The following is a 27,145-nucleotide window of genomic DNA, read 5'->3' on the forward strand; positions in this document are numbered from 1 at the left end:
GCTTTAAAAGCTGGAGCAGAACAGTAGCATGCAGCAGCGAGTGGGACTGGTAATATTTACTCTGACCGCTGCTGCCTTCTCTGTTTTATAGAGCATCCCTGAAGGAGCATAAGAACAGCAATGGTCCTTCTGCTGCTGTCTCCAGAGAGAGGAACATTTTTGCAGGCACTTACATTTTGGCAAATGGAAACCCCAGCATCACCTGTGGTGCTGTGCACTCACTTTCTAGCAAGGGGCTCAGGCACTGGGCTTTTTCCTGACACCAACACAGCTTTGTCCTTTCCCTCTCCTCCTGCACTCCAAGGACAAGCCTGAAGGTAACCAGAGAAGGCTTTCTCCTCCCCAAGCCGGAAGGCGTTCAGGGATGGTGCTGGGAGCCAAAGCCAGCATGTGGCTTCTCTGAGTGTGAAATGTGGAGTTCAACATCGGGAAGAAAATCCTCATGGGTTCCTGTGCCTGGGTCTCATTACAAAATTAAGTGATTACATTTTCTGCTTTGTGTGTGTTTGGATTTTTAAAAGGCATAAGCACTTTCTGGTTTCAAAGTGAGAAGCAGTAAATATACTGGTACCAGAAGTGGCTTTTGAGTGTTTCTTATTGTCTTTATTTTCAAGCAGAGTATTTTAGCTCCCGTATAAGGAGACTGCCAGCTTTCACTATACAGGCTATGCAAGCTACTCGGGGCTCTGTGCCATTGCCTTTCCCCTGACTTCGCTGTGTATAGATGACACCATTATTTCCATATTGTACAAGTAAAAGCACATTGGTAGCACGGGCGTTTCCAGTGATTAATGCTGGAAAGGTTAGGCATGGATCCCTTGTTGAGATATCACTGCTCTCTAGCAAGGGTCTCCCTGCTACTGTGCACAAAGTGGTTTGTTGTTCTAAGAGCAGTAAAGTGGTTTGTTGTTCTAATATTATGAAGGTTGTTTTATTCCGATGTACTGGCCAAAATCACTTGAGCACTTTGTTGTTCTCAGCCCAAGGCTCCTCACTGCTCAGCGTGCAGCTGGAGGGGGTATTTTTCTCTTTTTGCATATCAGCAGAGCAGGAATGCTCTGGCAGTGGAAACACTACAGTACCACATCTCAACTGAGACGCAACCACTTTTTAAAATCGATCTGGCATGACGTGAAGTGCTTGGTGTTTTGGAAAAGGAACAGTAGACTCTGTTGGGGGGCCCAGAGCCACTCAGTTTGTCTTAAGATTAAAAATTTAAAGTTGGGATTCCTATCACCTAAATTTAGCTTTTCAGGAGTCAGGCATCTCATCTAAGCTAGCTGTGTTGGCTGCCTGTCTGGTCAGAGGAGAGATGGGTTGCCAAAATATGGTTCATCCCTCTGAAGACAGCTGCCAGGGTAGACAGGATGACTTGCCCTCTGCTCTTGCCTTTCTTTGTAGTTCATTTGAATCTTAAGGTAAACACCAACCTTTCAGATGGCTTTGAGGGGAATCCACTTCTAAGTGGTCAAAGCTGCTGTAGAAGACTTCTCTCTGAATTGGGGGACTGATATTTTCTCCATGAGATTATGTTGTTGGGGTTTTTTTGACCAGCATGCTTGCAACAAATGCCAAACCTGTTATGAAATTAACAGATGGGGTTTTCTTCTGGCTTGGTTTGGTTTTTCTTTTCTTTTTTTTTTTTTTTTTCCAAATGTATGTCAGTATTTTCCAAGGGAGGTGTTTGATCTGAGACAGGCTCGTATGTCAGAAAACATTTGTACTGACCCCTCAGAAAACAGAATTCTGGTCCCTCTTCAGGGAAGAGAGGGTGGTCACAGGTCACCCTCCTGAGAGCAGGAGGGTAAAAGAATAGGGCTCTTGGCATCTCCTCTCCCATTTGCTAACGAAACAAGCCTACCCAGTACTTAATTTGGTAGATTAACAAAAGAAGCTATCCCTGCAGAGTTGGAAACAAGCTTCATTATGCCATGTCTTTAAAATTGCCAACAAGTCTCCACAGGACCTAATTTAACACATTCATTTGCTCACAAAAGTGCTTGAAGAACAACAAACCCGTCCTGTACAAGGACAAAGAAACTCCCTGTTCCCGTACTTTGTCAAGCTGAACCAATCATAAAAGCAACTGTATCCTTCCCTGCTTTATTTTGCACATGTATACCTGATTCTGTACAATGAGCGAGAGTACCCATAAACCTTCCTTGGGGCTCTGGAGCGCTTTGGATTCTTAACTAAAACACCCCAAATGCCCTTCACTAGAAGACCCCACCAAACATCCCAATTACTTCTACAACAGCCCAAAATGCCCAGAGGGCCAAGCACCAGGTAATAGCACTCGCAGGCAGGGGATTTGGGGAAAAAGAAACAACCGGCTTTACTCATGTACAAACACACACATATACTTTTATAAATATATTTTTTGATATATATATTTTTCTATGTTCACCTACCTGATCAGTACTTTTCTTTGGCTTCTCCAAGAGCTGCTGTTCCCCAGTAGGAGGAAGTGGATACCCGGGCTCTCTCGGGAGGAATTATCTGATCAATACGTGACAAGAGCATCCATCACACATTGCTCCACCTTGCAAAAATGCCCTGACAGTGAGCCAAGGTCACAACCAGAAAGGGACTGTCCGCACGGGACTTCTGACAGATCTGGTCACGTACCGTGTGAGAAAAGGGCAAGGAGTGGTTCAAAGTCCCTGTTCTCCACAGCTGCAAAGCCAGGACTCGGTCTGGAAACGAGGGAGAAAAAACAGGGCTGCACCCAGACTTGCCACAGTATGGACCTTACAAGCAGAAACCACGCTGAAACATCTAAGACAGACTTAAGCCAACCACTTAGGCTTGGCATTTAGACCCGACCACCTGAATAGGTCCCTGATCTCCTGAATTTAGTTGCCACAGCAGGTGCTTCAAGCCTGATATCCAAGGTCACGGTGTGCATGACCCGAGGGCTGCCTCGTGCCCACAGGGAGAGGATGTCTTCTCCCCACCCTCGGCCGGTGGAAATCAGCTCCATGCCCCAGCGCACATGGTATAGGCTTTCCAGGAGATGACAGATCCCCTCATAGTCTCAACACAGGCCCATAAAATACTGCAGGCTGTGCTTAGTTTCCACACATAAACAGCCCAGGATTAGTGATGTTCTTGGGATTAAGCATGTGTGAAAATACTTTGCCAGAAGAAGGAAAGAAAGAGTATGAGAATGGAGGCCAGTGATGGGGAGGCAGATGCGCACTCTGCTAACTGCTTAATGCAAACAAAATATTCAGGACAAGATTAAACACATGGTGCCCAAACTATTCCGCTACCTGTTCATAAACTTGTAAAACATCACATCAAATCCTGTTAAACTAACATGAAAATATTTTTGAAATGGGAAAACCACCCACCTTTTTCATTTTTGCTAGTAATTGCTAAGTCTATAGAGATCTTGTCTCTACCAACATTTTAAGTGCTTATTTATATTTGCTAGCATGTAAATCCACTTTAAGGAAACACCTGTCTTTAGATTAGAGGGTTGAATGAAAGGCTTAAATGCTGAAGAATTCAGCACGTTCATTTATTTGCCCACATTCTCTGATACAGCGATCCTGTGATGCATCACTCGGATGCTCATTACCAAGAGGGAATGGCATTGCAGTCAGTGAAATGAAACTGAATCTAATGATTGCATGCCAGCAGCAAAAGAGTTGCTTTGCAAAAGAACATATAAGCAAACTGTTTAAATCATTTGTTTCCTCAAACCAGTACAGTGTTCGACGTTGCCCACCTTTCCTCCTCGTTACTCTTGACACAAGTTACTACAGGCTGTCTTTTATTTAAGGGTTCAACTGCAGAAAAGGAAAAACAAATGTGGAAAAGAAAAAAGCTTACCACTTTGCATATAAAAATTCAAATTCTACAAAATATTGCCAACGGCTTAGAAAATACAGAAAATGCAACGGCCGCTGTCATGGGTTCTTGTGTAATTTCAGAAGGGCACACACTGCTGCCATGGCTCACCAGGCGGGGAGGTGACGGTTCGGTGCTGGTAAGACTACGGCAAACACATGATGCTCAGCTCTGCGCTAATCTTTCAACTCTGTACCTGTATTAGTACCTGGGCAGTACGTAAGGACTAAGTCAAAATCGGACGTAAGAATGGGCAGGGTAGTGTCGGTAAATGGGTGTGGTTTAAGGAGAATGTATTGCCTTAGTCCCTGAGTTTATGAATTGCTTAGCTACGTATTCCTCTTTATTGCTCTACTCCATCCTACCGGCTGCGAGCTACTCTAACTTAATACTCTTGCATTTCCACGCTCACACTGTTTTTCTCATGTCTTTTTTAACCTGACTCATATTTGCAACATTCTGGGCTCGGATGTGATTAAGAGTCACCAGATGGTATTACTGGAGATGGTTTTGCTGATCTTATTTAAACTGACTTATTTAAGACCAGTTCCTTCCTGAAGAAATGTTTATGGCCAAGCATGATACATTGCTAGTCTCAGTTGTGGAGAGGCTGATGGGTAAAATCTATTTTGTCTAAATGAGGTTTTTTTCAAGACTGATGCGTGCATTCTGCCTGTTGGTTACCTCTATGCAAGCAAGCAGCCAGGAGCCTTGTAAATCCAAAATCAATCTATGGAGAAGTTTGCCTATATTATTAAATTTGCTGGGATCCTAGAAAGAATTGTAAAAGTCTGATACTCTCGGGAGCTGAAAAAGTCAAAGCAGCATGAGAGCTCTGCTGGATCACTGACAGCCTACAGAAATGTGCTGCTTTGAAAATCAGTTCTTTGTCAAAAGGTTTGCGGGCATACATTGCCTGCAAAAGCTAAAATGGAAATGCATTTTTTGTTTCATCATGCTACACACAGTAATCAGGAATAGAACAATTCAGTCTGATGACAGTTTTCATTCCTTTTCTTTTAGGGGAAAAAAACCACTGAATAGCTTTTTGTTTTTCAGTACTTGCCTTGTTCCTCTACTCTAATGTACAGCTTTCGCTTGCTTTTTCAACTGCCACTTATACACTTTCTAAAGCGCAGGAAAATTAGTTTTTCATACAAAAGGGAAGAGGTGTTTCATAAATAAGAAAAAGTGGGAGTTCACTTTTACTGCAGTCATTTGTCACCGAAAGGGCAGAGAAAGTGAACAAGATCTTTGGTGGCATTTTTAATACTCTTGAAAATACTCTGTAATATTCTGTGTAACCAGTCTCTGTTTAAGAACTACTTCTTGCTGCATCTATAAAGAAATCTGCAACAGTGAACTAGAAAGGATACACTTTACATGCCGTATTAAAGCTATGAAGAAAAAGAGATCTAGACATGTTTTCTCCAAGCTTTCACACCCTCTTCTTGTTCTTTTTCAACAAGCCTTTAATGATCAGCTCCCTCGCTGTGTCCTCAGTGTCCTATATAAGGATCCTTCTGAAAAAACGAAAGGTTTTCAGACCTGATGCAACTCTCAGCTGGGCAGTGGGACTCTGCCCATACAGTTTAATAGCAGTCAGGCTGTGCCCCCAGGACTTGATGCTGCAGGCTCCAAAGCACATGCTGGGATCACTGAGTAGCCTCATTTAGCAGAACAGCCAGCCTATAACCTTCTCACCTCTCTCAGGAGAGCATTGAGGTGTTTTAAGTGATGCCATGATTGTAACGCTTCCAAAGTTACTTCATCATTCATTTTTGAAAACCAAGTTAATTAAGTGACAATAGCAAGTTTTGTGCTGCAAAGGAAACAAAAGAAGAACATTTTCTTGCCTTGAGGTGATTATTATTTAAGCCTTGATCCTGCCAAAGTTTATGCACCTGCTTAAGTACGTAACTAGTTCTGCTTGCTGTTAAGTAATTCATTCAGCCTGTGCCCACTGACCCCAGCCACGGTGGTACCGCTTTCATGCTGAAGGTCCTGCATAAATGTTTGCAGCATCCCTGGCATCACATCTCAGCACTCTGGAGCATGAACAATGCCAAGGTCTGGGTGGGTTGGTGCCAAACAGCCCTGAGCAATAAATCATGGTTAACTTTCCAGCTAAGCAGCATGTGGAGCTGAAAACACTGTGTCGGTGGGGAGAAGTGGAAGAGATTGGAGAGAGATTCACCATGGTTATCTTCAGCTGTATAAAAATTAAGCATCTAGTCTAAACTCATTGTGCAGGCTTTTTTAATAACCAATAGAGTGAAGTGAAGCGTCTCATCTAAGGGGTCAAGGTGGTGGACGTACCTTGCTCCACTGATGACAGATGGAGGCCGGACAAGTAGCTTAGATAAGATATCCAATATTTTTAGAGGACTAAATTTAGGTGAGTTGAATCCCACCCTTAGCGTCTGATAAAGGGAATCTGAAAATGTGGCATAAGTTTTTGCACACGGACAAACCTTGACACTATTGCTTCTCATTCGTTGTGCCCGCAGCTGGCACTCAAGTCACCAGCCCATTGCCAATGACAGACGCAACATAAGTGAGTAGTGAGACTATGTCTGACAAATTCTCCTTTCATTTGACTTTTAACTAAAATCATTTTAATAATTTAATAAAACTAAAATGAATAAAAACTAATAAAGCTCTTTAACAGCAACTACGCGTACATAGAACAAACGCAAACGTGGCAAAACCGGTCCACTCAGTCTTTCAGACTCTGTTGCTCTCTTGCTGACAGTAAACCAATTAGATGATTTTTAGCACTGGCTATTTTGGGAGCAGTTGCCTGTACTACACAAACACCTATTACTGTCCACATAGGCCCTGGGACTGGAATGAGAAAGGGAGGCTAGAATTAAATCAGGCCCTCTTGGGTTTTATGGTCATGATGAGCAAAAGTGAAAACAGAGAAAAAAAATCAATCCCAATGCTGGCAGCATTCAGGCCCCAGGTGACTGTGAGCTTGGAAGTAACATGGAATTCAGGCTCCTATTAATTTGCCCAGTCCCTCTCTCACCTTATTGTAAACCAGGAATCATTCAGATTACGTCAATGGAGTCAAACTCATATAAAATTAAAGTAAGATCTCAATGCAGCCCAAAGCCTCTCTGTTGAAAAAGAAATTCCTATATGCAAGACTCCATTCCCCAGAGCTAATTTTTCTGTATTTTCCCCTTTAAATCTGAAAGAAAGGGGACCATTCAGCAAAACAAAAAGCAGTTATTCAGTGTTTCATATACTGACAACATTCATCCTCAGGAAGTCTTTGTCGATTGTGCCTCGCATGTATAGTAATAAAGTAAAAGAAACACAAAACTGTGGTGTCTCCATATCCTATAGATGACATGAGACTATTGTCCCGTTATGTTTAAACAACGCACCACTGCTCATGGAGAGTCTCCCCAACAACAGTAACCAGTTACCAGAGGTCAAGCGATCTCTTTAGCCAATTAAAAATAGCATTTCTAGACACTGCTTCATTCAGATATTGTTTCTGGTTTGGAGACTAATGAATGATAGAAAATAAGGCAGATGAAATGTTATAGTACATTGACATAACGTATGTAAACAACAATTATCTCCTCAGCGCAAATTCTGAGATGGATTTTTGTTTCAGTTCAAGTAGCATACAATCAGATTTGAGTGTAATCTGAGTGCTACAGTTAATTTTAAAAATGTTCAGAGAATCAATTTGCATGTGTGCATGTAGATTTAGAGCCTATATAAACATATGTTTATTTATATATACACATGCATATGCACATAAGTAACAGCCTTAAATTACAGACATATGAAGATCCTTAAATTAAAAAACCCGAAGAGTTCTGACATAGTGTAGATAACAGACATGAAACTCAAACGAGCAAGAATGATTTCTTACTTCAATTTAGTATTTCTAGTACTAATTTTATAAATAGTAAATATGAGCTATAATGGGAGCTCACTAATGTTTAGCTTCCCACTTCAGACCCTCACAGTAAAAAAAAATACATATAAATGAACGTAGCCGCCTGATAATGTAAAAAATAACCTGCTGTAGTCAGCAGGACAGAGGGATGATAGGACGCAGTCAGTACTCCAGGGTCCCCGCTGAGTTTGGCTCTGTGCAGCTAATAGGCTACGCTCAGCCTTGGGCTGCAGCCGCTCCGGGAAGGCATAAATGAAGGCTGGGATCCTGGTAGCACCAACAAGCAATTTGAGCTTCAGCCCTCGTGTTTAACCGCTTTACAAAGCCATTTTCCTTCTACATCCTTAGTCAGACTGAGAGTGATTTCTGGTGCTCTTTTACTGTCCCCTCTTGAACATTGACTATGTGTTTTTATTTAATTATTTTCTAGACAATTTCTTTTGCAACACTGAGTTTTGCAACAGCCATTCCCCAAAGTCACAGATTCTTGTTCCTTTTTCTGCAGAGCTGTCATCTAATTTGATATGGCACTTTCGGGGATCTTCAACCTTCCTCTTCTCGGGCAAATTTTAATAATTTTTGCCACCACAACCCCTATTACCAGTTGTATAGGACTTATAGGACTTTATTTGATTTCCTGATATTAAAGAGCATTTTACTGCTATGTTTTGTAAATCCTTTGCTAAATTCAAGTTTCAAGTTCAGAGCTTGAGCGTTATTTCAGTGTTCCCCTTAGTTCCTCCTTGTCAGGAAGCTGATCCAGGATGGATGCTTCTCTGCTAAAACCTCTTCTTGTTTCTTAACTATTATAAAATAAGGAACTTCTTCCAATTGTTTTCAGGGTTATTTTTCTGTACAGACTGGACAGATGTATCTGTTAATCCCTGGATGTATGGATAGTTAAACCACCTCAAGAACGCTGGTGATTTGAGCACTGTCTGAAATAGGCCCAGGGATTTTTTCTTCTCATTCACGTTACTCTTTCCTTCTCCTTATTCCATATTTGTACCCTCCTCTATTAATCTTCACCCTTGCTCTTAGGAGTTTCCTGACATAATTTATGACATCAGTAACTGTAACACCACTATGTCATATCTCTGCTACGCCCATTAGATGGGCAGAGCACGGTTCCTGCCCAGTTCAGGCTGTGTCAGGAAGGTCAGGAATAACCTCTGGCATTTGGTATCACTTGGTTGTTTCCTATCGTCTTGCATTTGTACACAGGTACTGCAAACGTGAGGGTGGAAAATAAATCCTTAAAGCGTATTGGGGCATTCGGGGGCACGATGTGAGTTGTTCTAAATAGCTGTGCATTTTTATTTTCCAGTAAGATTGGTCTGACGAGTAACTTAAAAAGTAAATAAATAAACCATTATTCTGGCCGGTGGTGTGTATTACAAACTCTACAAAACCTCAGAGGTCCTTTTGTTGCATCCCTGCTGCTCTCAGGCAGGTGAGGACCGCTAAATGCTATTCCCAGAACTCTGCTGGCATCGACGGAGGGGCTGGTAGGTCCATGCTTGACACAGAAGCAGCAAACAGTTCTTCCAAAGGAAAAGGAATCAGTTTAGTATGAAAAAATATCTGAAAACACAAAATCTGAGGTTTTACAGAGGTCAGCACTAGAAACTGACAGTGCGCAGGAGCCGACAGCGGGTAGCAAGCACGCTGCAGGATCTGGCCCTCATTTCCAGCTCAGCTTTTTGCCTGAATGCTGCCTTGTAAGGGGCCTGAATTCACCAGAACCAAGTCACACCGAGTTCAATGCAAACTTGGCTCTGTAAGAGTTAAAAAAAATGGCCATGTGTTTCCACAAAGGTATTAAAAGTATCCTGTTGACTAGCCTGGTGTCAACGGGCTAGGTGTGTTCCTTGCTCAATATCTTGCCTCTGTGGTTGCCAGAGAGGGAAAGAATCCTGATCTGTCCCACGGCCAAACCCCGGAGAATTAAACCCTTTGTCTCAGGAGCCTTTCACCTTCTCAGGCTGCTCTGAAAATCTGGAGAGAAATCAGAAGCAATGGATGTTCTTGCCTTAAAAGAAATTTCATGGTGGTGTGTTCCTTCTGCTGAAGATGCTCCTGTTCGCAGCCTGCCTCAAAGGGAAAATGCTGGAGCGCAGTACGGGGCTGAAAGCTTTTAATGTTGGTCTTGGCGCGTAGGTTTGACGTGGTCTCCAACCCCAGCAATAACAACTGTCGGGAGAGAGCGCTGCTTTTTTGAAAAATGGCAGTCAGTCTTACATATTATCAATGGGTTATTCTGCCATTAAGGCTATAAAGGACATGAAGTTTTGTGCTTCAGGGCATAAACCAGCCTCTCTGGCAGCCTTGGCAGCAATGGAAACTTCCCAAATAAGAAGATTGTAACATGATTGTCCATCATGGGGGTTTGTGTGTCGTTCTCTGAAGCATTTGATGCTGGCCACTGCTGGAGACAGGATATCGCATTGGCTGGACTACTAATCTGATTTAGAATAACAGACCTTTTATTCCTATTAAGCACGTCTCAGTAGAGAGTCAGGTTTCAACTAGTACCGATGGCCATGAAACACTAAAACCACAGCCCAACCTACCCTTACATACCTGGCACAATTCTTCTCAAAGAGAATACAGCCTGGCAAAATGCTACTTACTTACTCATGCCGTGTCATACTTTTCAAATGAGGAGCAAAATATCAGTTGTATACTTCATCATTTTCCCCCACAAATTGCCAAAGTAATGACGATGAATGACTTTGTACCTGGACAGCTAAATTCACATGACAGTTCTGCAAGAGAGATTTAATGGAAGTAAGATTTGTGTATCTAAGTACAGGATTAGGTCCCAAAAGCAGAATAGCCTTTTTAGCTCTCCATGTTGCTAGCACTTCTCTCAAACAGCACTTCCCTTTTTGCTTGATCCTTGGATGTGGGAAAGATTTGTTTTCAGATGTGTATGCCTGTAGCACTTGCTCGGGGTTTAGCTGCAAGCTGATCCCAGACGCAGCCTGCAGTTACGCTTCTGCAGGGTCCCTTGTTGCAGCTGACTACTGCTGACCACAACTCTCATTTCCTCTCTGTGCGAATGTGAAACGAATACTATCATAACAGCCTTTCTTAACATATGCCAAAGATAAAAGACCTTTTTCTGTTTTATGTTTGACCACGCGGCATTTCAAATAGATGACTTCACCTCCATGAAAACAGCGGGATTTATCCCTTTTGTCATACGTAGTGCGACTTCTACCAGGATCATCATGCAGTACCTCTTTTTACTCATTTGCCCAGCACACAATCATCCTAAAATGATCTCCAGCGTGTACCAGCTGTCCTGGATCCTCCATTCATTCACGTTGTGTCATCATAGCTGACAGCCGGGGGAAAAAAATCACGCAAATGTGATACAAATGTCAACTGTAGAGTAAACCTGGTACTATGAACCTTTCAGGATAGAAACTCTTGATAGGTGTTTGTATGTGCTGTGCCTAAGACAGTGGATTTTGGCTTGCAGTCATAACTGTAGATTCAAATATGTAATAATAAGAATAAATAAGCTAATTCTTCATGCCGTCTCTTGGACAGCACAGCTGCATGTCAAAAAGAGAAGCTGATCCTCGTTTATACAACGCTCGGCACAAAAGTTGACCAACCCGAGCATGTACATGAGGTAGCAAGGACAGTCCCCGGACTCCTCCTGTACCCCACTGCTTCATCAACATGAAATGCATGATCCTTCCCTTTAACAGACTGTTAAACCAGAGGCAAGAAAGCAAAAACCATAGAATCACGCTGATTTAGGCTGTCTTCTGCATTCTGTCCTATGGTTATGTCCTATGGATGTACTTATCTTTATGCACCACAGATGAGCTCATCCATCTAAATAATTTAAGAGAGCCATCTCCGATGCAGCGGATGTGCCCTGCTGCTGCCTGCTTGCCTTGCTGACCCCTCATCCAGTTTGCCTGTGCTTGTTGGTGTCCTTACTTGCCTGACGTGCTTGAGCACATGGACTTCTTGATGCTCAATAGCAGGGTATTTCCATATAACCTTTGGCAATTCACCACCACAATTATGAAGCCCTGCTGTCTGCCCTGCCTCCTCGTAGCAGAGGAGGTGGGAAGGGCGATGCATCTTCCCCTCAGCTGTCACAGCATGGCCAAGGACATCATTTTGAGTTGCCACCAATTTCAGTTTACATTAGGAGACAGCTGTGAGTTGCAGTGCCTGAAAACCAGACACGGTGTCTATTCTCCCACCCCTATTGTGAGAGTGTTCGTGGGGAGGGCATGGGCAAGGCACCTCCTAAATTACCCTGAGATCACCTCGAGGCACCTGTACAGGGCCCCTGTCTGCATGGAGCAAAGGGCTGGTCTGCAGGATGACCTTGGAGCAGATCTCAAGAGCCTGTTTAAACTTAATCTGTTGTATGTAAGGTTTGGGGTTTTTTTTCAGGGAAAAGCCCACATTAATAACGTTCTAAGTATAAACTCTATTCAGCAAGATCTATTTATAATTCTTCAGTCTGTCACTGATTTAACCAGAAAGTCACATGTGCCTGGGACTGAGTGTTATTTGGGATGGAGAGACATCCTTCGGGGCTCATCCCTTGGACCCTCATCTGAGTGTTATTATTTAGGTGCTTTGTAAAAAAAGAAAAAAGAATGAGGAAGCCTTGTACTTTTTCTGTCTCTCAAAGTTACCTGATTGGAGAAAAAGTAAGCAATGCTTCAACAATATGCTAACGTTCCCACAAACAGAAGCCTTTTTATCCTGTTGGTGGCTAGAAGACCTGCCTGAGATTGGGCACGATGCTACAAGGTACTATAAAACCATTTATCAGGAGAGAGTCAGAGTCACAGCATCATTCAAGTTGGAAAGGACCTCTGGACATCATTTACTCCAACAGGGTCAAGCAGGGTCAGCCGGAGCAGGTTGTCCACGACCATGTCCAGTTGGGTTTTGAGTATCTCCACAGACAGAGGCTCCACAACCGCTTTGGGCAGCCTGTGCTAGCGTTTGGTCACTCTCACAGTAAAAAAAGTCTTTTCTTATGTTCAGATTGAATTTACTGTTTTTTATTTTGTCTCCATTGCCTCTTGTCCTATCAGTGGGAGCCAGCCTGGATCCCTCTTCTTCATTCCCTCCCACCGGGTGCTTACACTGACGAGATCCCCCTGAGCCCTGTCTTCCCTGGGCTGAACAGTCCCAGCTCTCAGCCTCTTCTCCTGTGAGAGATGCCCCAGTCACTGCCTCCCAAAAATGTACTCTTCAAGCAAACTAGGCTGACAAGGGAGTGACATGCCCCAAGTCACACAACATGTGACAGCACAGCATCCTCGCACAGGCCACGTGAGTGGGGCCACTTCTGCTGGCCCCCAACTCTTCTCCTAGGCATCAGACAGGGCTGCTTGCTGTCAAATCTGTCTTCTGAAGTTGGTAGCTTCATGCTATTTTGGAGCAGAGTACAAAGACAAGAATTATAAACCCTGTAAGGGACGGTGTCTTGCCAGGGGTTGCCTTCGCTGCATGAAGTCATAGAGAAGAAAGGCAGCCTCAAACTTTTAGTATTAAAGGCAACAATCTGTCTTAATTTCCTGTGGTTTTACATGAGATCTGTCCCTGAAGGAATCAGGCTGTATCTGTCACAAGCACCATCTACTTGATTTTCTTGTTTTTTTCTTTTCTTGGACAGTTTTACAGTACCGGCATATGAATGTGTCTCTCCACACCCCTCTCAAAAGGCCTACCCATTTCTTCAATAGACCTGCACCTTGCATAGGAATTTTGTGTGTCTTCGAGGTGGGATGCATTTTTCATCAGGCACAGCCTTTCTTTGTTGAATGCTGGTACCTGGGAGCAGCCTGGAATAAGAAACAAAATACCTGTTACGGACACCATTTCAGATAACCTGGTGCCATAACAAACCAGGATGGCTTCTGAAGGGGACATTTTACGTGCTAAGTGCCCTTTCTCCAGATGTTTCCGAGTTGGAAGTCATCATTTCCACCGTGAATCTTACAGGAGCTTTTTTCATTAATAGAACTACACAGCTTGGGAAAAAAAAAAAAAAAAAAAAAAAAAAAGAGGAGAACCTTGATAATTCAAACGCTGAAAAATAACCTAAGAAATGAGAAATACAAGGAAATGCTGTGCAGGCCCAGACTTGCGGATCTGGGGTGCAAAAACCACCCCCCCCAAAGCCAATAAAATAAACGTCTCCTTTTTTTTTTTTCCTTGGAAGCCGTCCAAGAGTGCAGCACACAGCCCACACGGTGGGAACGGCATCCATGCAGAAAGGGCTGCGCGGGGAGCCCCAAGCGCCCCCAGAAGCCGCAGCCGCCCTGGGGAAGGCAAGGATTTACGTGCTACTCGCCCGGGTGGCGAGGGGGCGGGGTGCCTGCTGCCGGGGCGGGGAAGCGGCGCCCCGGGGAGCCCCGGCTGCGCCCCCGCCCTCTGCCCGCCGCCCCCGCAAGGCGAGCGCGGGGCGGGGGCGAGGGGCCCCGCGGCGGGCGGGGGCGGGGGCGAGGGGCCCCGCGGAGGGCGGCCCGGCCGAGGGAGGCCCCGCTCGCCGCCGGCCGCTTCCCCGCCCTGGCAACGGTTGCTGGGAGCGGGGGCGGGGCTGCGGCGCGCGGTGCGGTGCGGGGCCAGGCGGGCTCCGCCCCGCTCCCTCCGCAGCCTACAAGCCCCATGGTGCCGCGCGGGGCGGCGGCGCGTGACGCGGCGGGAGTGGGGGGGAGGAGGGAGGGGGTCCGCCGCTCCGTCTCTCCCCTGCCGTGTCCCCTTCCTCGGCTCGGCAGACGCCATGTTGGTTTGAGCCGAAGATGACAGGGGGCGGCTGCGGGCGAGGATCGCGCTGAGGACCGGCACCTCCGGCTCGCAGCGGGGCGAGGCAGCGCGGCCAGCGCGGCTCGCGGGGGAGGGGGGCGCCCCTGCCGCGCCGCCGAGGGCGCCCGGAGCCGCCGGAGGACGAGGCGGGGTGGGAGGGCGGGCTGAGGAGGCGGCGGCGATGCGAGCGGAGACCTGAAGCTGCGGGAGGCGGCCGCCGTTGAACGCCCCCCGGTCCCCGCCGAGTGCTGTCGCCGCCGGAGCGCCGCGGGGGAGGGCTTTCCCCTCCGGCCGCCCCTCAGGCAGCCCTCCCCGGCCCGTCTCCCCGCCAGACCCTGTTGAATGTCGCACACCGCCTAAGCGGGGCCGAAGCCCGGCGTCCTCCGCAGCGGCCCCGGGCCCACGCCGGCCCTCCCGCCTCCCTGCCCCGCCGCCGAGGGCAGGAGCGAGGTCCTGTCTGCGTGCCTGCGCGCCCGGGTCGCCTGCGCTGACTGAGGAGGTGACTTGGACGCACCATTATCCTGTGAATCATCCCGTCGTCATTTGTGAAGGCTGGGAGAGAAGGAAGAGGGAGAGAGGGGGGAAGAAGCCCGCACGCAGCTCATGTGGCGGTGCAGTCCTGCCTGGTCTACCTGGCACCGCTGGTGCTGCTGCCGCTGCTGACAGGGATCTGCTGCCATCTCTGGTCTCCCGCTGGCTCCTCCGGTACAGCCCCGGCACCGCTTGCCCCTGGATATTTCTCCTTCTCAGCCGGCCGCCTTCCCCGCTGCGCATCGGGCACCTCTTTTTCGCAGGGGACGTGGAAGTTGCTGCCTCCGAAACTGACACCGGTTTTGCTTCTTGAAGATCCCCGGCGGGCTGTTCTTGGTGCTTTTTTTTTTTTTTTTTAAGTTGATTTTAAGCCATTTAGGGTAACATCAAGATGTCCAGCAGCGTTCCAGCTGATATGGTAAGTCTTATACTCCTTATTTAATAGTAGTATTATGGAATAACGTTTATTTCGGCATGTTTTGGCAGAGAAGGTGGAAAGAAGAGCGGCATGGGAAGAAAAAAAAAAATCTCGATTACATATTTAAGGAACAAAAAGTTCCCAGTTAATGCCCTCCCCCCGCTCCAGATGCTGGTTCTGCTTTGCTTTTTGGTAGCGGAGTGGGAAATCTGCAGCGTCGCCTTCTGTGTAACCAGGCAAGGGGGATGCCTGCTTTCTCTTACCTATGGCAGTCAACATCTGACTGCTCTTGCTTATTTCGTGTAGCACTGCTCTTCAGCTCTGCCGAGCATTTTTTGTGGGAAGAGAAATACGAAGTAGAGCATTCAGAATGATTTACTCGAGCCGTTTCTCTCTCTTTTTTTTTTTTTCCTTTTATTTCTAAACCAGCTGAAATTTAGTCTCAGCCTTCTTCCTTCTCTTAAACTTCGCTTGTTTCTTACCGACCCTTTGTCTTCCCATGTTGATGGGAAGTTAATCTCTTCACTCGCCGCCGGGTCAAGAGCGAGAGAGAAATTCTCATGCACTTATTTACATAGCGAGGTCCTTTGTGCACTAGCTGCGATCTGGACAGTTTTCAAGGGCACTCCTAGTACTTCTTATGGCGGACTGTACTTCAGCCTGTGTTGGGTACTCGGTACATTTAAAATAGGAAGGTGTAGCAGGGCATGAGGAGGGAGGGTGAATCAGGTCTGCTAGGTAATCTTTCTTTCAGCACGACGTTCCCCATTTGTATATATTTCCGTAAAGCACTTAATTGGAAAGAAAGTTGTGGCTGCAGTTTGGTATGTTATTTCTTTATTCTTATGGCAGAATATTTTCACGTATCTCCCCATGACTGTTCGCATTTAAAGGTACTTTTTTTTCTAAAAGCAGCAGAGTTGTCCATGCTTTTTTTTCTTTCAGAATGAAGTTCTGTTTTGCGAGTAAAACCTGCCCCAGTAGTGATAACAACAAAACCGAGTAGCCCTTGTTTCAGCCGTCGATATACAATTAATGGTACATATGTATGACAAATAGGTCATTGAAATAATGGTATCCTTTAGTTGCTTACTTTCAGTGTTTCCTTCACAGCTTTTGTGCTGCAGTCAAAATGAGTGAATTCTGCCAAAAAAGCAGAAACAGTATCTATAAGGGGATGATGAAACACGGCTTTAAGCTCACCTTTTTTTTTCCTTTTCTTTTCTTTCCCCCCCCTTTCGCCTTTCTCAAATACTATAAATAAATTTTGCCCTCTGGAAGAAAAGGGTGATGAGGAGACTATTGCCTCTGACTTTAAACCCTTTCAACTATTATTTTTCATGTATTTCTTTTTAGGGTGTCTCTGGCTGTTACTTGAACCCCCTTCTCACTTGCACGTGTCCATCCGGCGTTATATCACAGCAATCCTCTCCTTAGCTGTGGAGGGTTAGATGCAAATCTCTTAGTGCTGCTTTTTAAATTGCCTGGAGGAGTCCCTTGACGGTGAGATGAAGCACTCCTCTTCCCTCTCACCCTGGGCTGAGCGCACTGCCACCTCCACACTACTTCTAGGTCCTGCCTGCCTGCTTGGGAATCATGATACTGCCACTAGGCTTGTAATGTCTGACGTTTGACATTTTATACAAAATATACAAATTTTAAGATAGGTAAAATACTATTTTGTTTTTATGAAAACTGTTCGCTTCTGTTGTTGTGATGTAATGAGAATACCACTGACAGGAATAGCTAGGCCTACCGAAGCTCTGTTTCTTCAAATCAGGAAGAAGCTTGTTATACATAGTGATGTTTAAATACTGAGTCATTACAAAAACATTTGAATGAAGATGTTACCAACATCGGTAGAATTTAACTGAATAAATAGATGTATTCTGGTCTGTCTTAGGATCGTTTTGTTGAGTTTCTGCATTATTAGCTGCAGCTTCTCTCTGAAAGTTTAAAGTGTGTTGTAGAAATTAAAGTTATTAAATACAGTTAATAAATATGACTTTGTAAAAAGAGCACTTAAACTCATTTTGGGTCTCCTTTTGTCACCATCCTCCTTATTTCAAAGGAGTTTGTGTAGGAAAGAAAATGGGATTGTTATTTGATTGCTCTTTAAAGAGGAGCACTTACCAGGCTGTCACCTTGTTTATATATGTTTTTATTTAGTGTAGGATTTTGCAGTTTGCATTTCTCTTATCCACCCACTGTGCAATTTGCATTTACAAAAAAATGATTTCCCATTTCTGTAGGAGTTGGCATCGTGTGATGGAGTGTCATATAACGAAGACTCCATCACACTTAGTAAATCTGCTATGAATTACTTAAGTATTATAATAATTATGTTTCGAACTGTTTATGTCAGATTCATGAACTAACCCTCTCATAATAATAATAATAAAACTATTATAATTGCTGCTTCTTAAAAATGTGTTTATTTGTCTTCCTGTCCCACCTTTGAGAAGGATCTGCTATACATAAATTCATAATAAATTATCAAATCTTCAGTAAGCTTTGTACTCGTATGTAGGCATAATTTGATCCAGCCTCCTTTTCTCTGGTTTAGTTGACTTCTTTCCAGAACTACAGCAGATTTTACCAGCTAACCATTTCAACATCACTTCCTAAATAATTAACACAGTACTTTATCATTTGCATTCCACTGATAAATTGGATAGTGACACACCACATTCTGGGTATTGTAAGTTTGTGGTGCATTATTTCTTAGCAATGTGTGCTACTTACAGGTTAAAACTCCACTCCTGGAATGAAACCTGCTAACATTGACCTCTCTACTTGAGTAGTTTCATTAACTTAATTAGGACTAGATATGTATGGGGCAGTGCTTGAAGACTATACTGCATATCTAGAGCCTAACTTTGTTTAATTTTTCATATAAGTACTGGTGATTGTAGAGGCAACAGGGTATCTCTGAATATGTTCAGTAATTTCATCAGGTAATTTATCAGTTTTAGCATTTGGTAGCAGCTAGAGTTTGACTGTGAATAACAGCAGGGCTGTTTGCAAGTTGTATTTCTTTTGTAATAATAAAAAACCATGAGGTGGTTTATGGACTTGTGAAGTCAATCACACTGGGGTTTTTTGAGTGGACCAAATGAAAATGGTTTGGTATTTGTTTAACACTGTAGCAGGCTATTTTAAAACAAGCTATGAAAAACCTACGCTCAGTGCAGAAGTTATTACTCAATTGAATAATCCCCTTTATTTCAGTGGAGTTATCATAAGAATCTGGGAAGCTACGTCTGTGTATTCTGTATGCCTGCGATACTTCTCCTTACAGATATAATTCTTCAGGGATCTTAGAAGTTCACAGTAAGGGGCCTTTATGACTGAAAAGTATTACAGTGTCCACCGTTTCCTGTATCGGTGCATTTTATGTAGGTACGAAAAGGCTCTACCAGCACTTTCTTCTTGGGCGGTTCTTTGCATGCCCTCTAGGATATCAAATTCTTTTTCTGTCTGGGTAGTAACTGAGCGTGATGCTTTTGGCTCATGCTGGGGTTTTTTTGTTTGGTTGGTTTGGGGGTTTTTTTTTGGCATTTGATAAACAGCAGAACACTGAAATCTATCAAACAGTTAAAGGTTTTCAATTTTGTTATGTACAGCTATTGAACCCATATGCATCCTCTTAAGAGATGTAGGCGGTATGGGAGAGATTATTTTTAATAAAACTGAATGTTTGGCGCAAGACATTTGCAGACATGTAAGAGGATGGCGTCTATGGTCTAAAAGACTTGCATACATGGACAATGTTAGAAGGGGTCAATAGGTGGAAGAAGAATAACAAATAGAAACTCTGCTCAGTTCACGCCTTGTTAATGTCAGCATCTTTAGTGCAAATGTATACGTGCGTGTTCTTCTTTAGGAAATTTAGCATAGAATGGTGATGAATAGCTTAACATGCATAGGGACTTACTTTTTAATACATATTAATAGAGGCTAACAGGGGAAAAGGATGGATGTGTAACTGATGCTACATCAGTAAGGGAATCTTGACATCCAGGAGCAAGGTTCAGTCAGGAGGGACTCAGAGGAGTAGCTGGTTGTATGGTAGCTGAGTTTTGTTGTCTATCATTCAGTCTAAACAATTATTTCATTTAAGAATAAGTGCAGTATCATTATAATATGCTTGGAACATAGAAAGAAAATACTTCGTTCACTCATAGCATTTTAATGTATCGGAACAAAACGTAAGAAGTCATGCATCTCTGTTCTTCTATTTTAACTGCTTTTCCTTTTGCCTTTGGTAGATTTTTTTTTTTTTTTCCTGGTTTTGAAAATGATTGTATTCCTAGTAGCCTTTGTGCATATAGTCATGTTAGTCCTTTGAGGTTTTTTTATAGTAAAGGTCTAATTATTTCTCTGTATTTTTGTAGCCCCCATGTTGAAAGTTCTAATTCATTACGTATTAAGATAAAAATAGCTTATCAGGTTTTTCTGTACGGATATTTTTTCCTTCCCTTTTTTGATTTTTCACTATTGTTTGCTGATTGTAACAGACAGGAGTATCCTATCCTTTGTCATTCTCAGTTTCTTGTTTTGGGTTTTTTGCCTCCTTTTGGAGAAGGAATTGGTGGGATCTGTGTTAGAAATAAGAGCTTGAAGAAGCTCCTTCCTGACTCCTTATATATTGAGCCAGCCTTTGTAGCATATTGCAGTGTTTCTTGTAACGAGATTAAGAACCTCCTTCTCTGTTATCTGCAGCAGTGGCCAGGGATAAACTTGTCCAAGCTGATGTTGAATGTATATGTTTGGGTATACTTCAAAATGATTTGTATTTATCATTTCCCCCACCCACGCACCTTTTTTCATCCACAGATTAAAAAATGTCTTGCCATTTATCTAACAACCAAAAAAAATATCTTAGTAATGACTGGCATTTTTATGTATGTCACTGTATTGGAAATTCCACAGCACCCTAACACATTAAACATACTCCAAAACAATGTTTGCATGTCCTTCATCTCATTTTCTTTGGGGATGAACAGCTGTAACCTGTGGATAAGATAATGATTGATATTTATGCTGGGCCTTGGTGCAGCACTATACTTCAGATGGAAGTGTAGGCTGACAGTGTAAACTGTTTCTTCCTTCCTGCCACCCACCCTTGTTGTTGTTACCTGAATTGGTTTCTCTCTACTTTTGTTGTCTAACGCCATGAAATACTGGAGGGGATGTGTACTGCCGGACATTTAACTCCTTCCTTGTTGGGAATGGTGGGAAGCCAGCAGTAGCTGCTGGCAGGTTCTAGCAGGGCTGAGAGACAAAAAACAAATGCTGAGTATCTGAGTGTAGCAAAATGATCACCTCTACAGCAGGAACATTGAATTCTGCATGTTAAAAAATTGCCAGACGTCATCTGTGGGAACTGCACAGCTCAGTCAGGACCTGAACGGGGACAAGTTGCACCTCTCAGATGTGGAATTAGGGACAACTTCAGGTACCGGTAAGCTCTGTTTCACCTTAGAGCTTGTGACTGCTGTTTTTGCACATCTACACTTAAATTTTAGATCATTCAAGGCCCATAACTCTTTTCCTTGGCTTGGCTTAAGGCTGTAGTAGGAAATTAGCCTGTCTGAATGTGGTCCTTGCAGCAGACTTGGTAAGCAATACTTTTATGATACTGTAAACAAAATGACTAAGGGCGTGCTTTTCTGTTTTTTAACTGAGAGTTCTTCCTAAGTACAACTTCTGTGAATGTTGAAAGCCATGGTCATGGTATATGCAGTAAGTGGGATTTACTTGCTTTATATTTCTGGTCAGTCAGCTTTGTTTCTCAGTAAAAGTCAGAATGTAAACTTTTGGTGATGTCTCTATATATGCTTATGCAATACTGAGCAGAGTGGAGAGCTTGGTTCTGACTCAGCCTGTGAGTGCTACTCCAGCTTGCAGGAATCCAGAAATATCTGGAATGTGGCTAATCATTCTTGTGGTTTTATGTAAAAGAGATAGTACAGCTTATTTTCAATCTTTTCTGTGTACAGTATTGGATCCACTAACTTGGTTATTTCTCATTCTAACTCTGGTGAAAGGCAGAGCTGCTGATCAGTACTCTTTTCCACGTTAAGTCTGTTTTTGCAGCAATTAGTTGAGCCTACTGAAGTAGCAAGCTTTCCCTGCCACGATTTTGCATGTGTAAACTTTAGGTCACTGTAATTATTAAAGGGATATGACTGAATGCAGTGCTTTCATTTTAGAAGCTATTGAAAAAGAGCAGAATGTCACTGAGAAATTTTAATGTCATTGTTCTCACGTCAAATCTAAGCTCCGAGACCCCAGCTCTTTATCAGTTTTAACATAATTTAGAGGTCTGTCTCTTGAAACTCAGCTATTGTAAAAAAATATCCTGTAAATTCTGCTAGAAGGACAGCCTTTAATTTTTGACAGCATCTGTCCTACATACGTTGCAGAACATCTTAAAGCAATGACTGAACATTTTTCACTTGGTATACCTCCAGACAAATTTAAATTCACAGATGTACCACTAAGTGTTGCAAGCAATGATAGGGGGGAAATACCAAGGGAAGAAAAGAATGAAGAAACAACACCCTGCAAGAATTGTTAAAGAAGAAAAAAAAAAAGGTTGCTGAGACATCAGTTGAGGTTCTGCAAATAGCATTATGCACTTCAATACTATGTTTTTTTATATCTGAAAAGAAATTTGAGGGGGGAGAAAAGTTGCTAACAGGCTTTCTGAGAATGTAGAGAAAATTATTTAGGAAATCTGTTTACTTTTGAGAGTAACACTTGCAGAAAAAGTTAAGACCTTCTTACTTGTATGTCTGCTGGGCCTCAGAAGTATAGTTCTGCAGAAATACTTAGATGTTGTTGCAGCTGAGTACTCTAATGTATTTGTGGAAATTTGGTCTATTTTGTGGTCACTAACTGGGATTGTGTTTAGCTCCTTGATGGAGGTTAAATTTGTTGCTGCTTGTAAACCATCCACAGTGAAGGCAATCTCGATTTGTGTTAAGACTCTGCAAGTATGTTGAAATCTGATTAAAAAAATGTTGTGTATATTTTCCACAAATAGAAACTTTGTATAAAATGAAGATTTGGCAGATTACACAATTGTGACACTGCCATCAGCGTCTTATAGTTTTTGTCTACTTTCTGTAAAGAAATTTGAAAATAGTTTGCCAGTGACAGGTTTACATTTGTGGGTATGTTTTGGTTTGGTTTTTTACTTAAAATTATTTGGGAGATTCAGTTTAGAGTTAAGTGGAAAGTTTGTGGCAGAGTTTAGCTGAGACTTTATTCCATGATACTGTTGTTATGGAGACAGAAACAAGCAAGAAACTCCTGGAGTTTTATTTATCCCATACAAATTAACCAAGTAAAACCAGAGGTTCTGCCTAGGAGTTTGGTAGATTTATTCTACTACCAAAAAATGAATCTACACCTTAGTGGGATGTAGGTACTGAAATGGTACTTCTTGTTCAACAGCACGGGGATGCAATCTGGAAATGTTTGTGTTGGGGTCTACCTACTGTGACGGTTTTGGTTTCTCTTGAGAGCTGGCACAGATTACTGTTCAGGCTAATCTAATTTATGTCAATGGCTTGGACTGCTGCTGAGGAACAAAGGTGGTCTTATCCTGGAGTACTCTTTAGCTGTAGTTGAGGATCGGGATTTTAATCTGTGAATCTGTTGGCAGTTTGGATGGGAATGAAAGTTTAGTTCTTTTTTTTTTTTTAAAGGGTGGTCCTGAGCTCTTCTGGATGCTTTTCTGTGATCGTCATTGTGCAATATTCGCTGTTTCATGTTGCATAAGAAATTCTATCAAGCACTTGATAAAAGTGTAGTGCCAATTTCAAAATAAACACAAGGAAACTAAATGTGTTTTTCTTTCAGAGATTGAAAAGAACAATGTGTTTCATCTAAAAAAGAATAGTACTTCGAAGTCATATACTGTAGCATTGGTTGGTATCTTCTCAGTGGAGTTATGATATGGTAATGCTTTGTGGTCTGGCAGAGATCCATATTACTGTAATCTGTTTCTGGTACTTAACATATATTCTAGATGGCAGTACTTAATCTGTCTCCAGAATCTGACATATGTTTTTAATATAGAGAAATAATGGAATAGTGATAAAATAGTGAAGTGCAGTGTTAGTCAAATGTCTTTTGTAGCTGGAGGTGTAAATTTAGGATTCCCTTCTTAAAGGTAGATTAGTGCCAATCTGTATGTGAAAATATGTGGCATATACTAGTAAGCCTTAGGAAAGTTATTATAAATTATATTACTATAAAATAATTCTTCTAAAATAGTAGTCCTTTTCAATATTTCTTTTAAGATTAAATACTGTCTAACATTTTTCAGACATGCTTGTCTTTTATATACTATAAGGGACTGACTAGAAGCCTTTGTATGCTTTTAAAGCCCAAAATATCTACTTGCAGTATTTTTTAAAAATTTTTTTTAATTATAGAATTCATATTTGTATGGGCAGTAACATGAACATCATAATAAACTTAATTCTTGGGATAACGTTCTGTGGTTGTCTTTGATGCACAGCACTTTGCACACAATTACTTAAGGCATATTACATCTGAATATTTATGTCATTTTGTGTGCAAATGAATATACTTTTAATCTGTGCAAATTAGTTACACATCATAACAGCTGTGTGGTATGATAGTGAAAGCTTAGCTCTCACTTCTGAAGCTAGGTTATTGATCTGTGATGGAAACAAACTTTATTGGACTTGCATGTTTTAGCTATACAAGTATACAAAGTATAAATCACTGTTTTTGGCAATAAACCCCAAACTTTCAAAAAGCTTTATTAAAAGATTTTAAGTGAGGGCATAAATCCCCCTTCACTAACTCCATATGATTCAGTAATAATGAATTTAATGTGAAATCACACACAAAATTAATAACTTCCAATACCCGTATTACACATAAGTGGTGATGAGGACGTATTACTGAATGTTTATAAGAATAATTAAAAAGCTGTTCTCTCAATAGAGTTGTGTGCTGTCTTATGAGGACTTCCTAAGTTTTCACTTGCGTTAATTTCCTGGATTTTAACTGTTGGACTGCAATGTCCTATATTAAGCAGGACTAATTGTGGCGCCGCATCATGTGCACGCTGTGGCTGCCCCCTGATAGTTGCTTCGTGTAGGTAGTGCTGCAGGTGAATCCCTGCCTGAGGTCAGCCTTGCTCTGGTTAGTGTGGTTGGGACACTGGAATTGGTGGTTTAGCTGCTCTTGTAAACGCCTAAGGAGATGCATTGCTTTCCCTGTTACACAAAGGTCATGGTAATATTTCTTGGAGTCATTTTAGTTTGCCTGTATCTCCAGTCAGGAACTCCATGTTTGTAAGGTGGGGTTTGTCCAGCATGTTACCTTTGGCCGTAAAAATGTGTAGGGATTGTTTGACTTGAATATTCAAAATGTGCCAAAATGTGCTCTGATGTGTATTCCTCATGCTATGGATTTCCAAGAAAAGCTATTTTAAAGACCATCTTTGTAATTTAAAGATGTGGTAAGTATTTTATGTGAGTGTCAGCTCTATGGTAGTTCACCTCAAGCCCATGTACAAAGGAAGGGAAGCTTTTATGCGAAGAAAAAAAAAAATTTAAAAAGATGCTAGTGAGTATTTCCAGTCGTCTAGACACAAGACCGAGGTTTTAAGGTACAATATGTCAAATCTGGCACCAAGAGAACAGCTTGTTACTGAGAAATTTGACTTTGTCTTGAGGATCTCATTTTCATAACTAATGGCAAGATGACTAGGAGCTCTTATTAAAGAGAAACTGCAACTGTGTTTGATTTCTACTTATTGCCTCTGGCCAGTATAGTTTCATATGAATCAGGATTTCATGTAAATCTGGAAATGGGTAATTTTTTTTTCCAAATTACATATGTGTAAAATTATTTGGAGGTTTAAAATACCTACTGTAGTGGGTGGAATGCTCGGTAAACTGTAAGCGGGGTTGTGATGAGGGCTCCAGTGAAGGTGGCAGTGGGTATTTGCAAAATTGCTTTAGCTTGGAGATGGTCACCTTTGAGTTATGTTTCCTCTCACTAAGAAGGGAGTTCTGTAGAAGGTGGTTCAGGGGAAGAGTGTAGGTGCTCGGAATAGGGTAGCAGGGGAGGCCGGTGATGGGCTCTAATGCTTCTTCACTAGCAACGATCTCAAAAATGCTAATTTTTCAAAGTCATTGTAAAAAGGAGGGTTAAAGCACACAGTTTTGCAATGAACTGTCATTACTCACCTCAGCTAGGGTGATGGGACTCTCTCACTTTCTCCTACATGCCACTTTTTATGGGGATGAAAATGGGCCCTGTGTGCACATTTCTTCTGCTTTGGGGATAGCCAGGGAAATCCCTGTGAATGGCTACCGTACAGCTGCAGAATGCTTCTTGTTCCAGCACTCTGATGCTGGCACTTGATGATCCTAGCATGTGTGCTCCTTGCGCTTACTGCAGGAGGTAAACAGGACTTGGAAAGATTTTAATGGGGAATCTATAAAGTTTTGGTGGGGATGGACTCCAGAGCCAAAGCTGTATCTTTCCCTGAATTGACTATGAAGAGCGTGAAATCTCTCTATAAAGAGCCTGGCATTCTAAGCTGAGGTTGTCTTTTTCAATAGAGATTTGTGGCTTTTAAGCAAATACCATTTACTTTGTATTTTTTGCCACTGTGAGTATGGTGTATGTACCTACCATAGCACTATTTATGTCATACATGGAAAACTCACATTAAGAGGGAACTCTTCCACTTGTAAAATGAAGTACAAAACCAGTCATAAATACGAGGAACAAGACTGTTTAACAATATTTATCCGTTGTGTGGTATAAATGCATAGTTGTTTCTTCTTCCAGAACCATGTGCTTTCCCCCCTCTCCTTATTTAGCATCTCATTGTTCAGAGACTGCATCGGTGCCTTACCTTCCTGTACTGCTCAAACTTTTCTTGGAAGATAAGTCTTAATTAATCTTGAGCCTTCCTGTGACACTAGTCTCCTTAACAAGTACTTAATAAAAGTCCATTTATTTTTGGAAGATCTGTAAGAGAAGAGGTTGTTATTTATAAAAAATTGTGGATATTGTGGAATGTAATTTCACTTAAATATACTCTTATACTAGATAATTTTTGGGGTTTTTTAACTTTTTGGGGTTTTTTTGTTTGGTTGGGTTTTTTTAATGATGTATATTTTAGTCAAATTTTGTTGAAATTTCTCTGGCCAGCTCTGGTGTGTCTTCAGTGTCTGTCAGTCTTGGTTGTTCAGAGTAGTCATATTGCATGACTACCAACATTTCAGTTTAAGCTAGTGTGCTCTTTGCTGATGTGAAGGCTTTATTCCAGATGACTTGTTGTGGACAGTGAGTTAATTAAAATGATGCAAAAGTCAATAAAATATACATTGATAGGTGCTCCCAAGAACATTTGGAGAAAGGTTGTAACCATGTTTGCTAACGAGTTGTAAAAAGCAAGTTTTGAGGCTAATGCTTTAGGGGAAGCTGGTTTTCATACCAGCTTTGTTGTTAGGGCTATGTTAATATTTCTTTCAGCTCTTATTATTGAGAATCAGATGATTTTGCTGAAGTGTTTTTGTTGATCTTTCAAAGAAACT

General features: G+C 42.4%; 2 protein-coding genes across 3 annotated transcripts in view; one reads left to right on the plus strand and one right to left on the minus strand.

The window, feature by feature from the left end:
• Positions 1-27,145, minus strand: part of USPL1 (ubiquitin specific peptidase like 1) — a 422,463-nt gene that overhangs the window by 283,530 nt on the left and 111,788 nt on the right. The window lies entirely within an intron of this gene.
• Positions 14,503-27,145, plus strand: part of UBL3 (ubiquitin like 3) — a 58,663-nt gene continuing 46,020 nt past the window's right edge. The window contains exons 1-2 of one of the 2 annotated variants that reach the window (XM_075490809.1): positions 14,503-15,536; positions 16,482-16,574. In XM_075490809.1, coding sequence (XP_075346924.1) covers positions 16,572-16,574 — 3 coding nt within the window. In that variant the 5' untranslated portion in view covers positions 14,503-15,536; positions 16,482-16,571. The remainder of the gene's footprint in view (positions 15,537-16,481; positions 16,575-27,145) is intronic. The other variant, XM_075490808.1, reaches the window with a different exon arrangement.

Source organism: Mycteria americana, chromosome 1, assembly GCF_035582795.1.
Source record: "Mycteria americana isolate JAX WOST 10 ecotype Jacksonville Zoo and Gardens chromosome 1, USCA_MyAme_1.0, whole genome shotgun sequence".
Classification (NCBI taxonomy): domain Eukaryota; kingdom Metazoa; phylum Chordata; class Aves; order Ciconiiformes; family Ciconiidae; genus Mycteria; species Mycteria americana.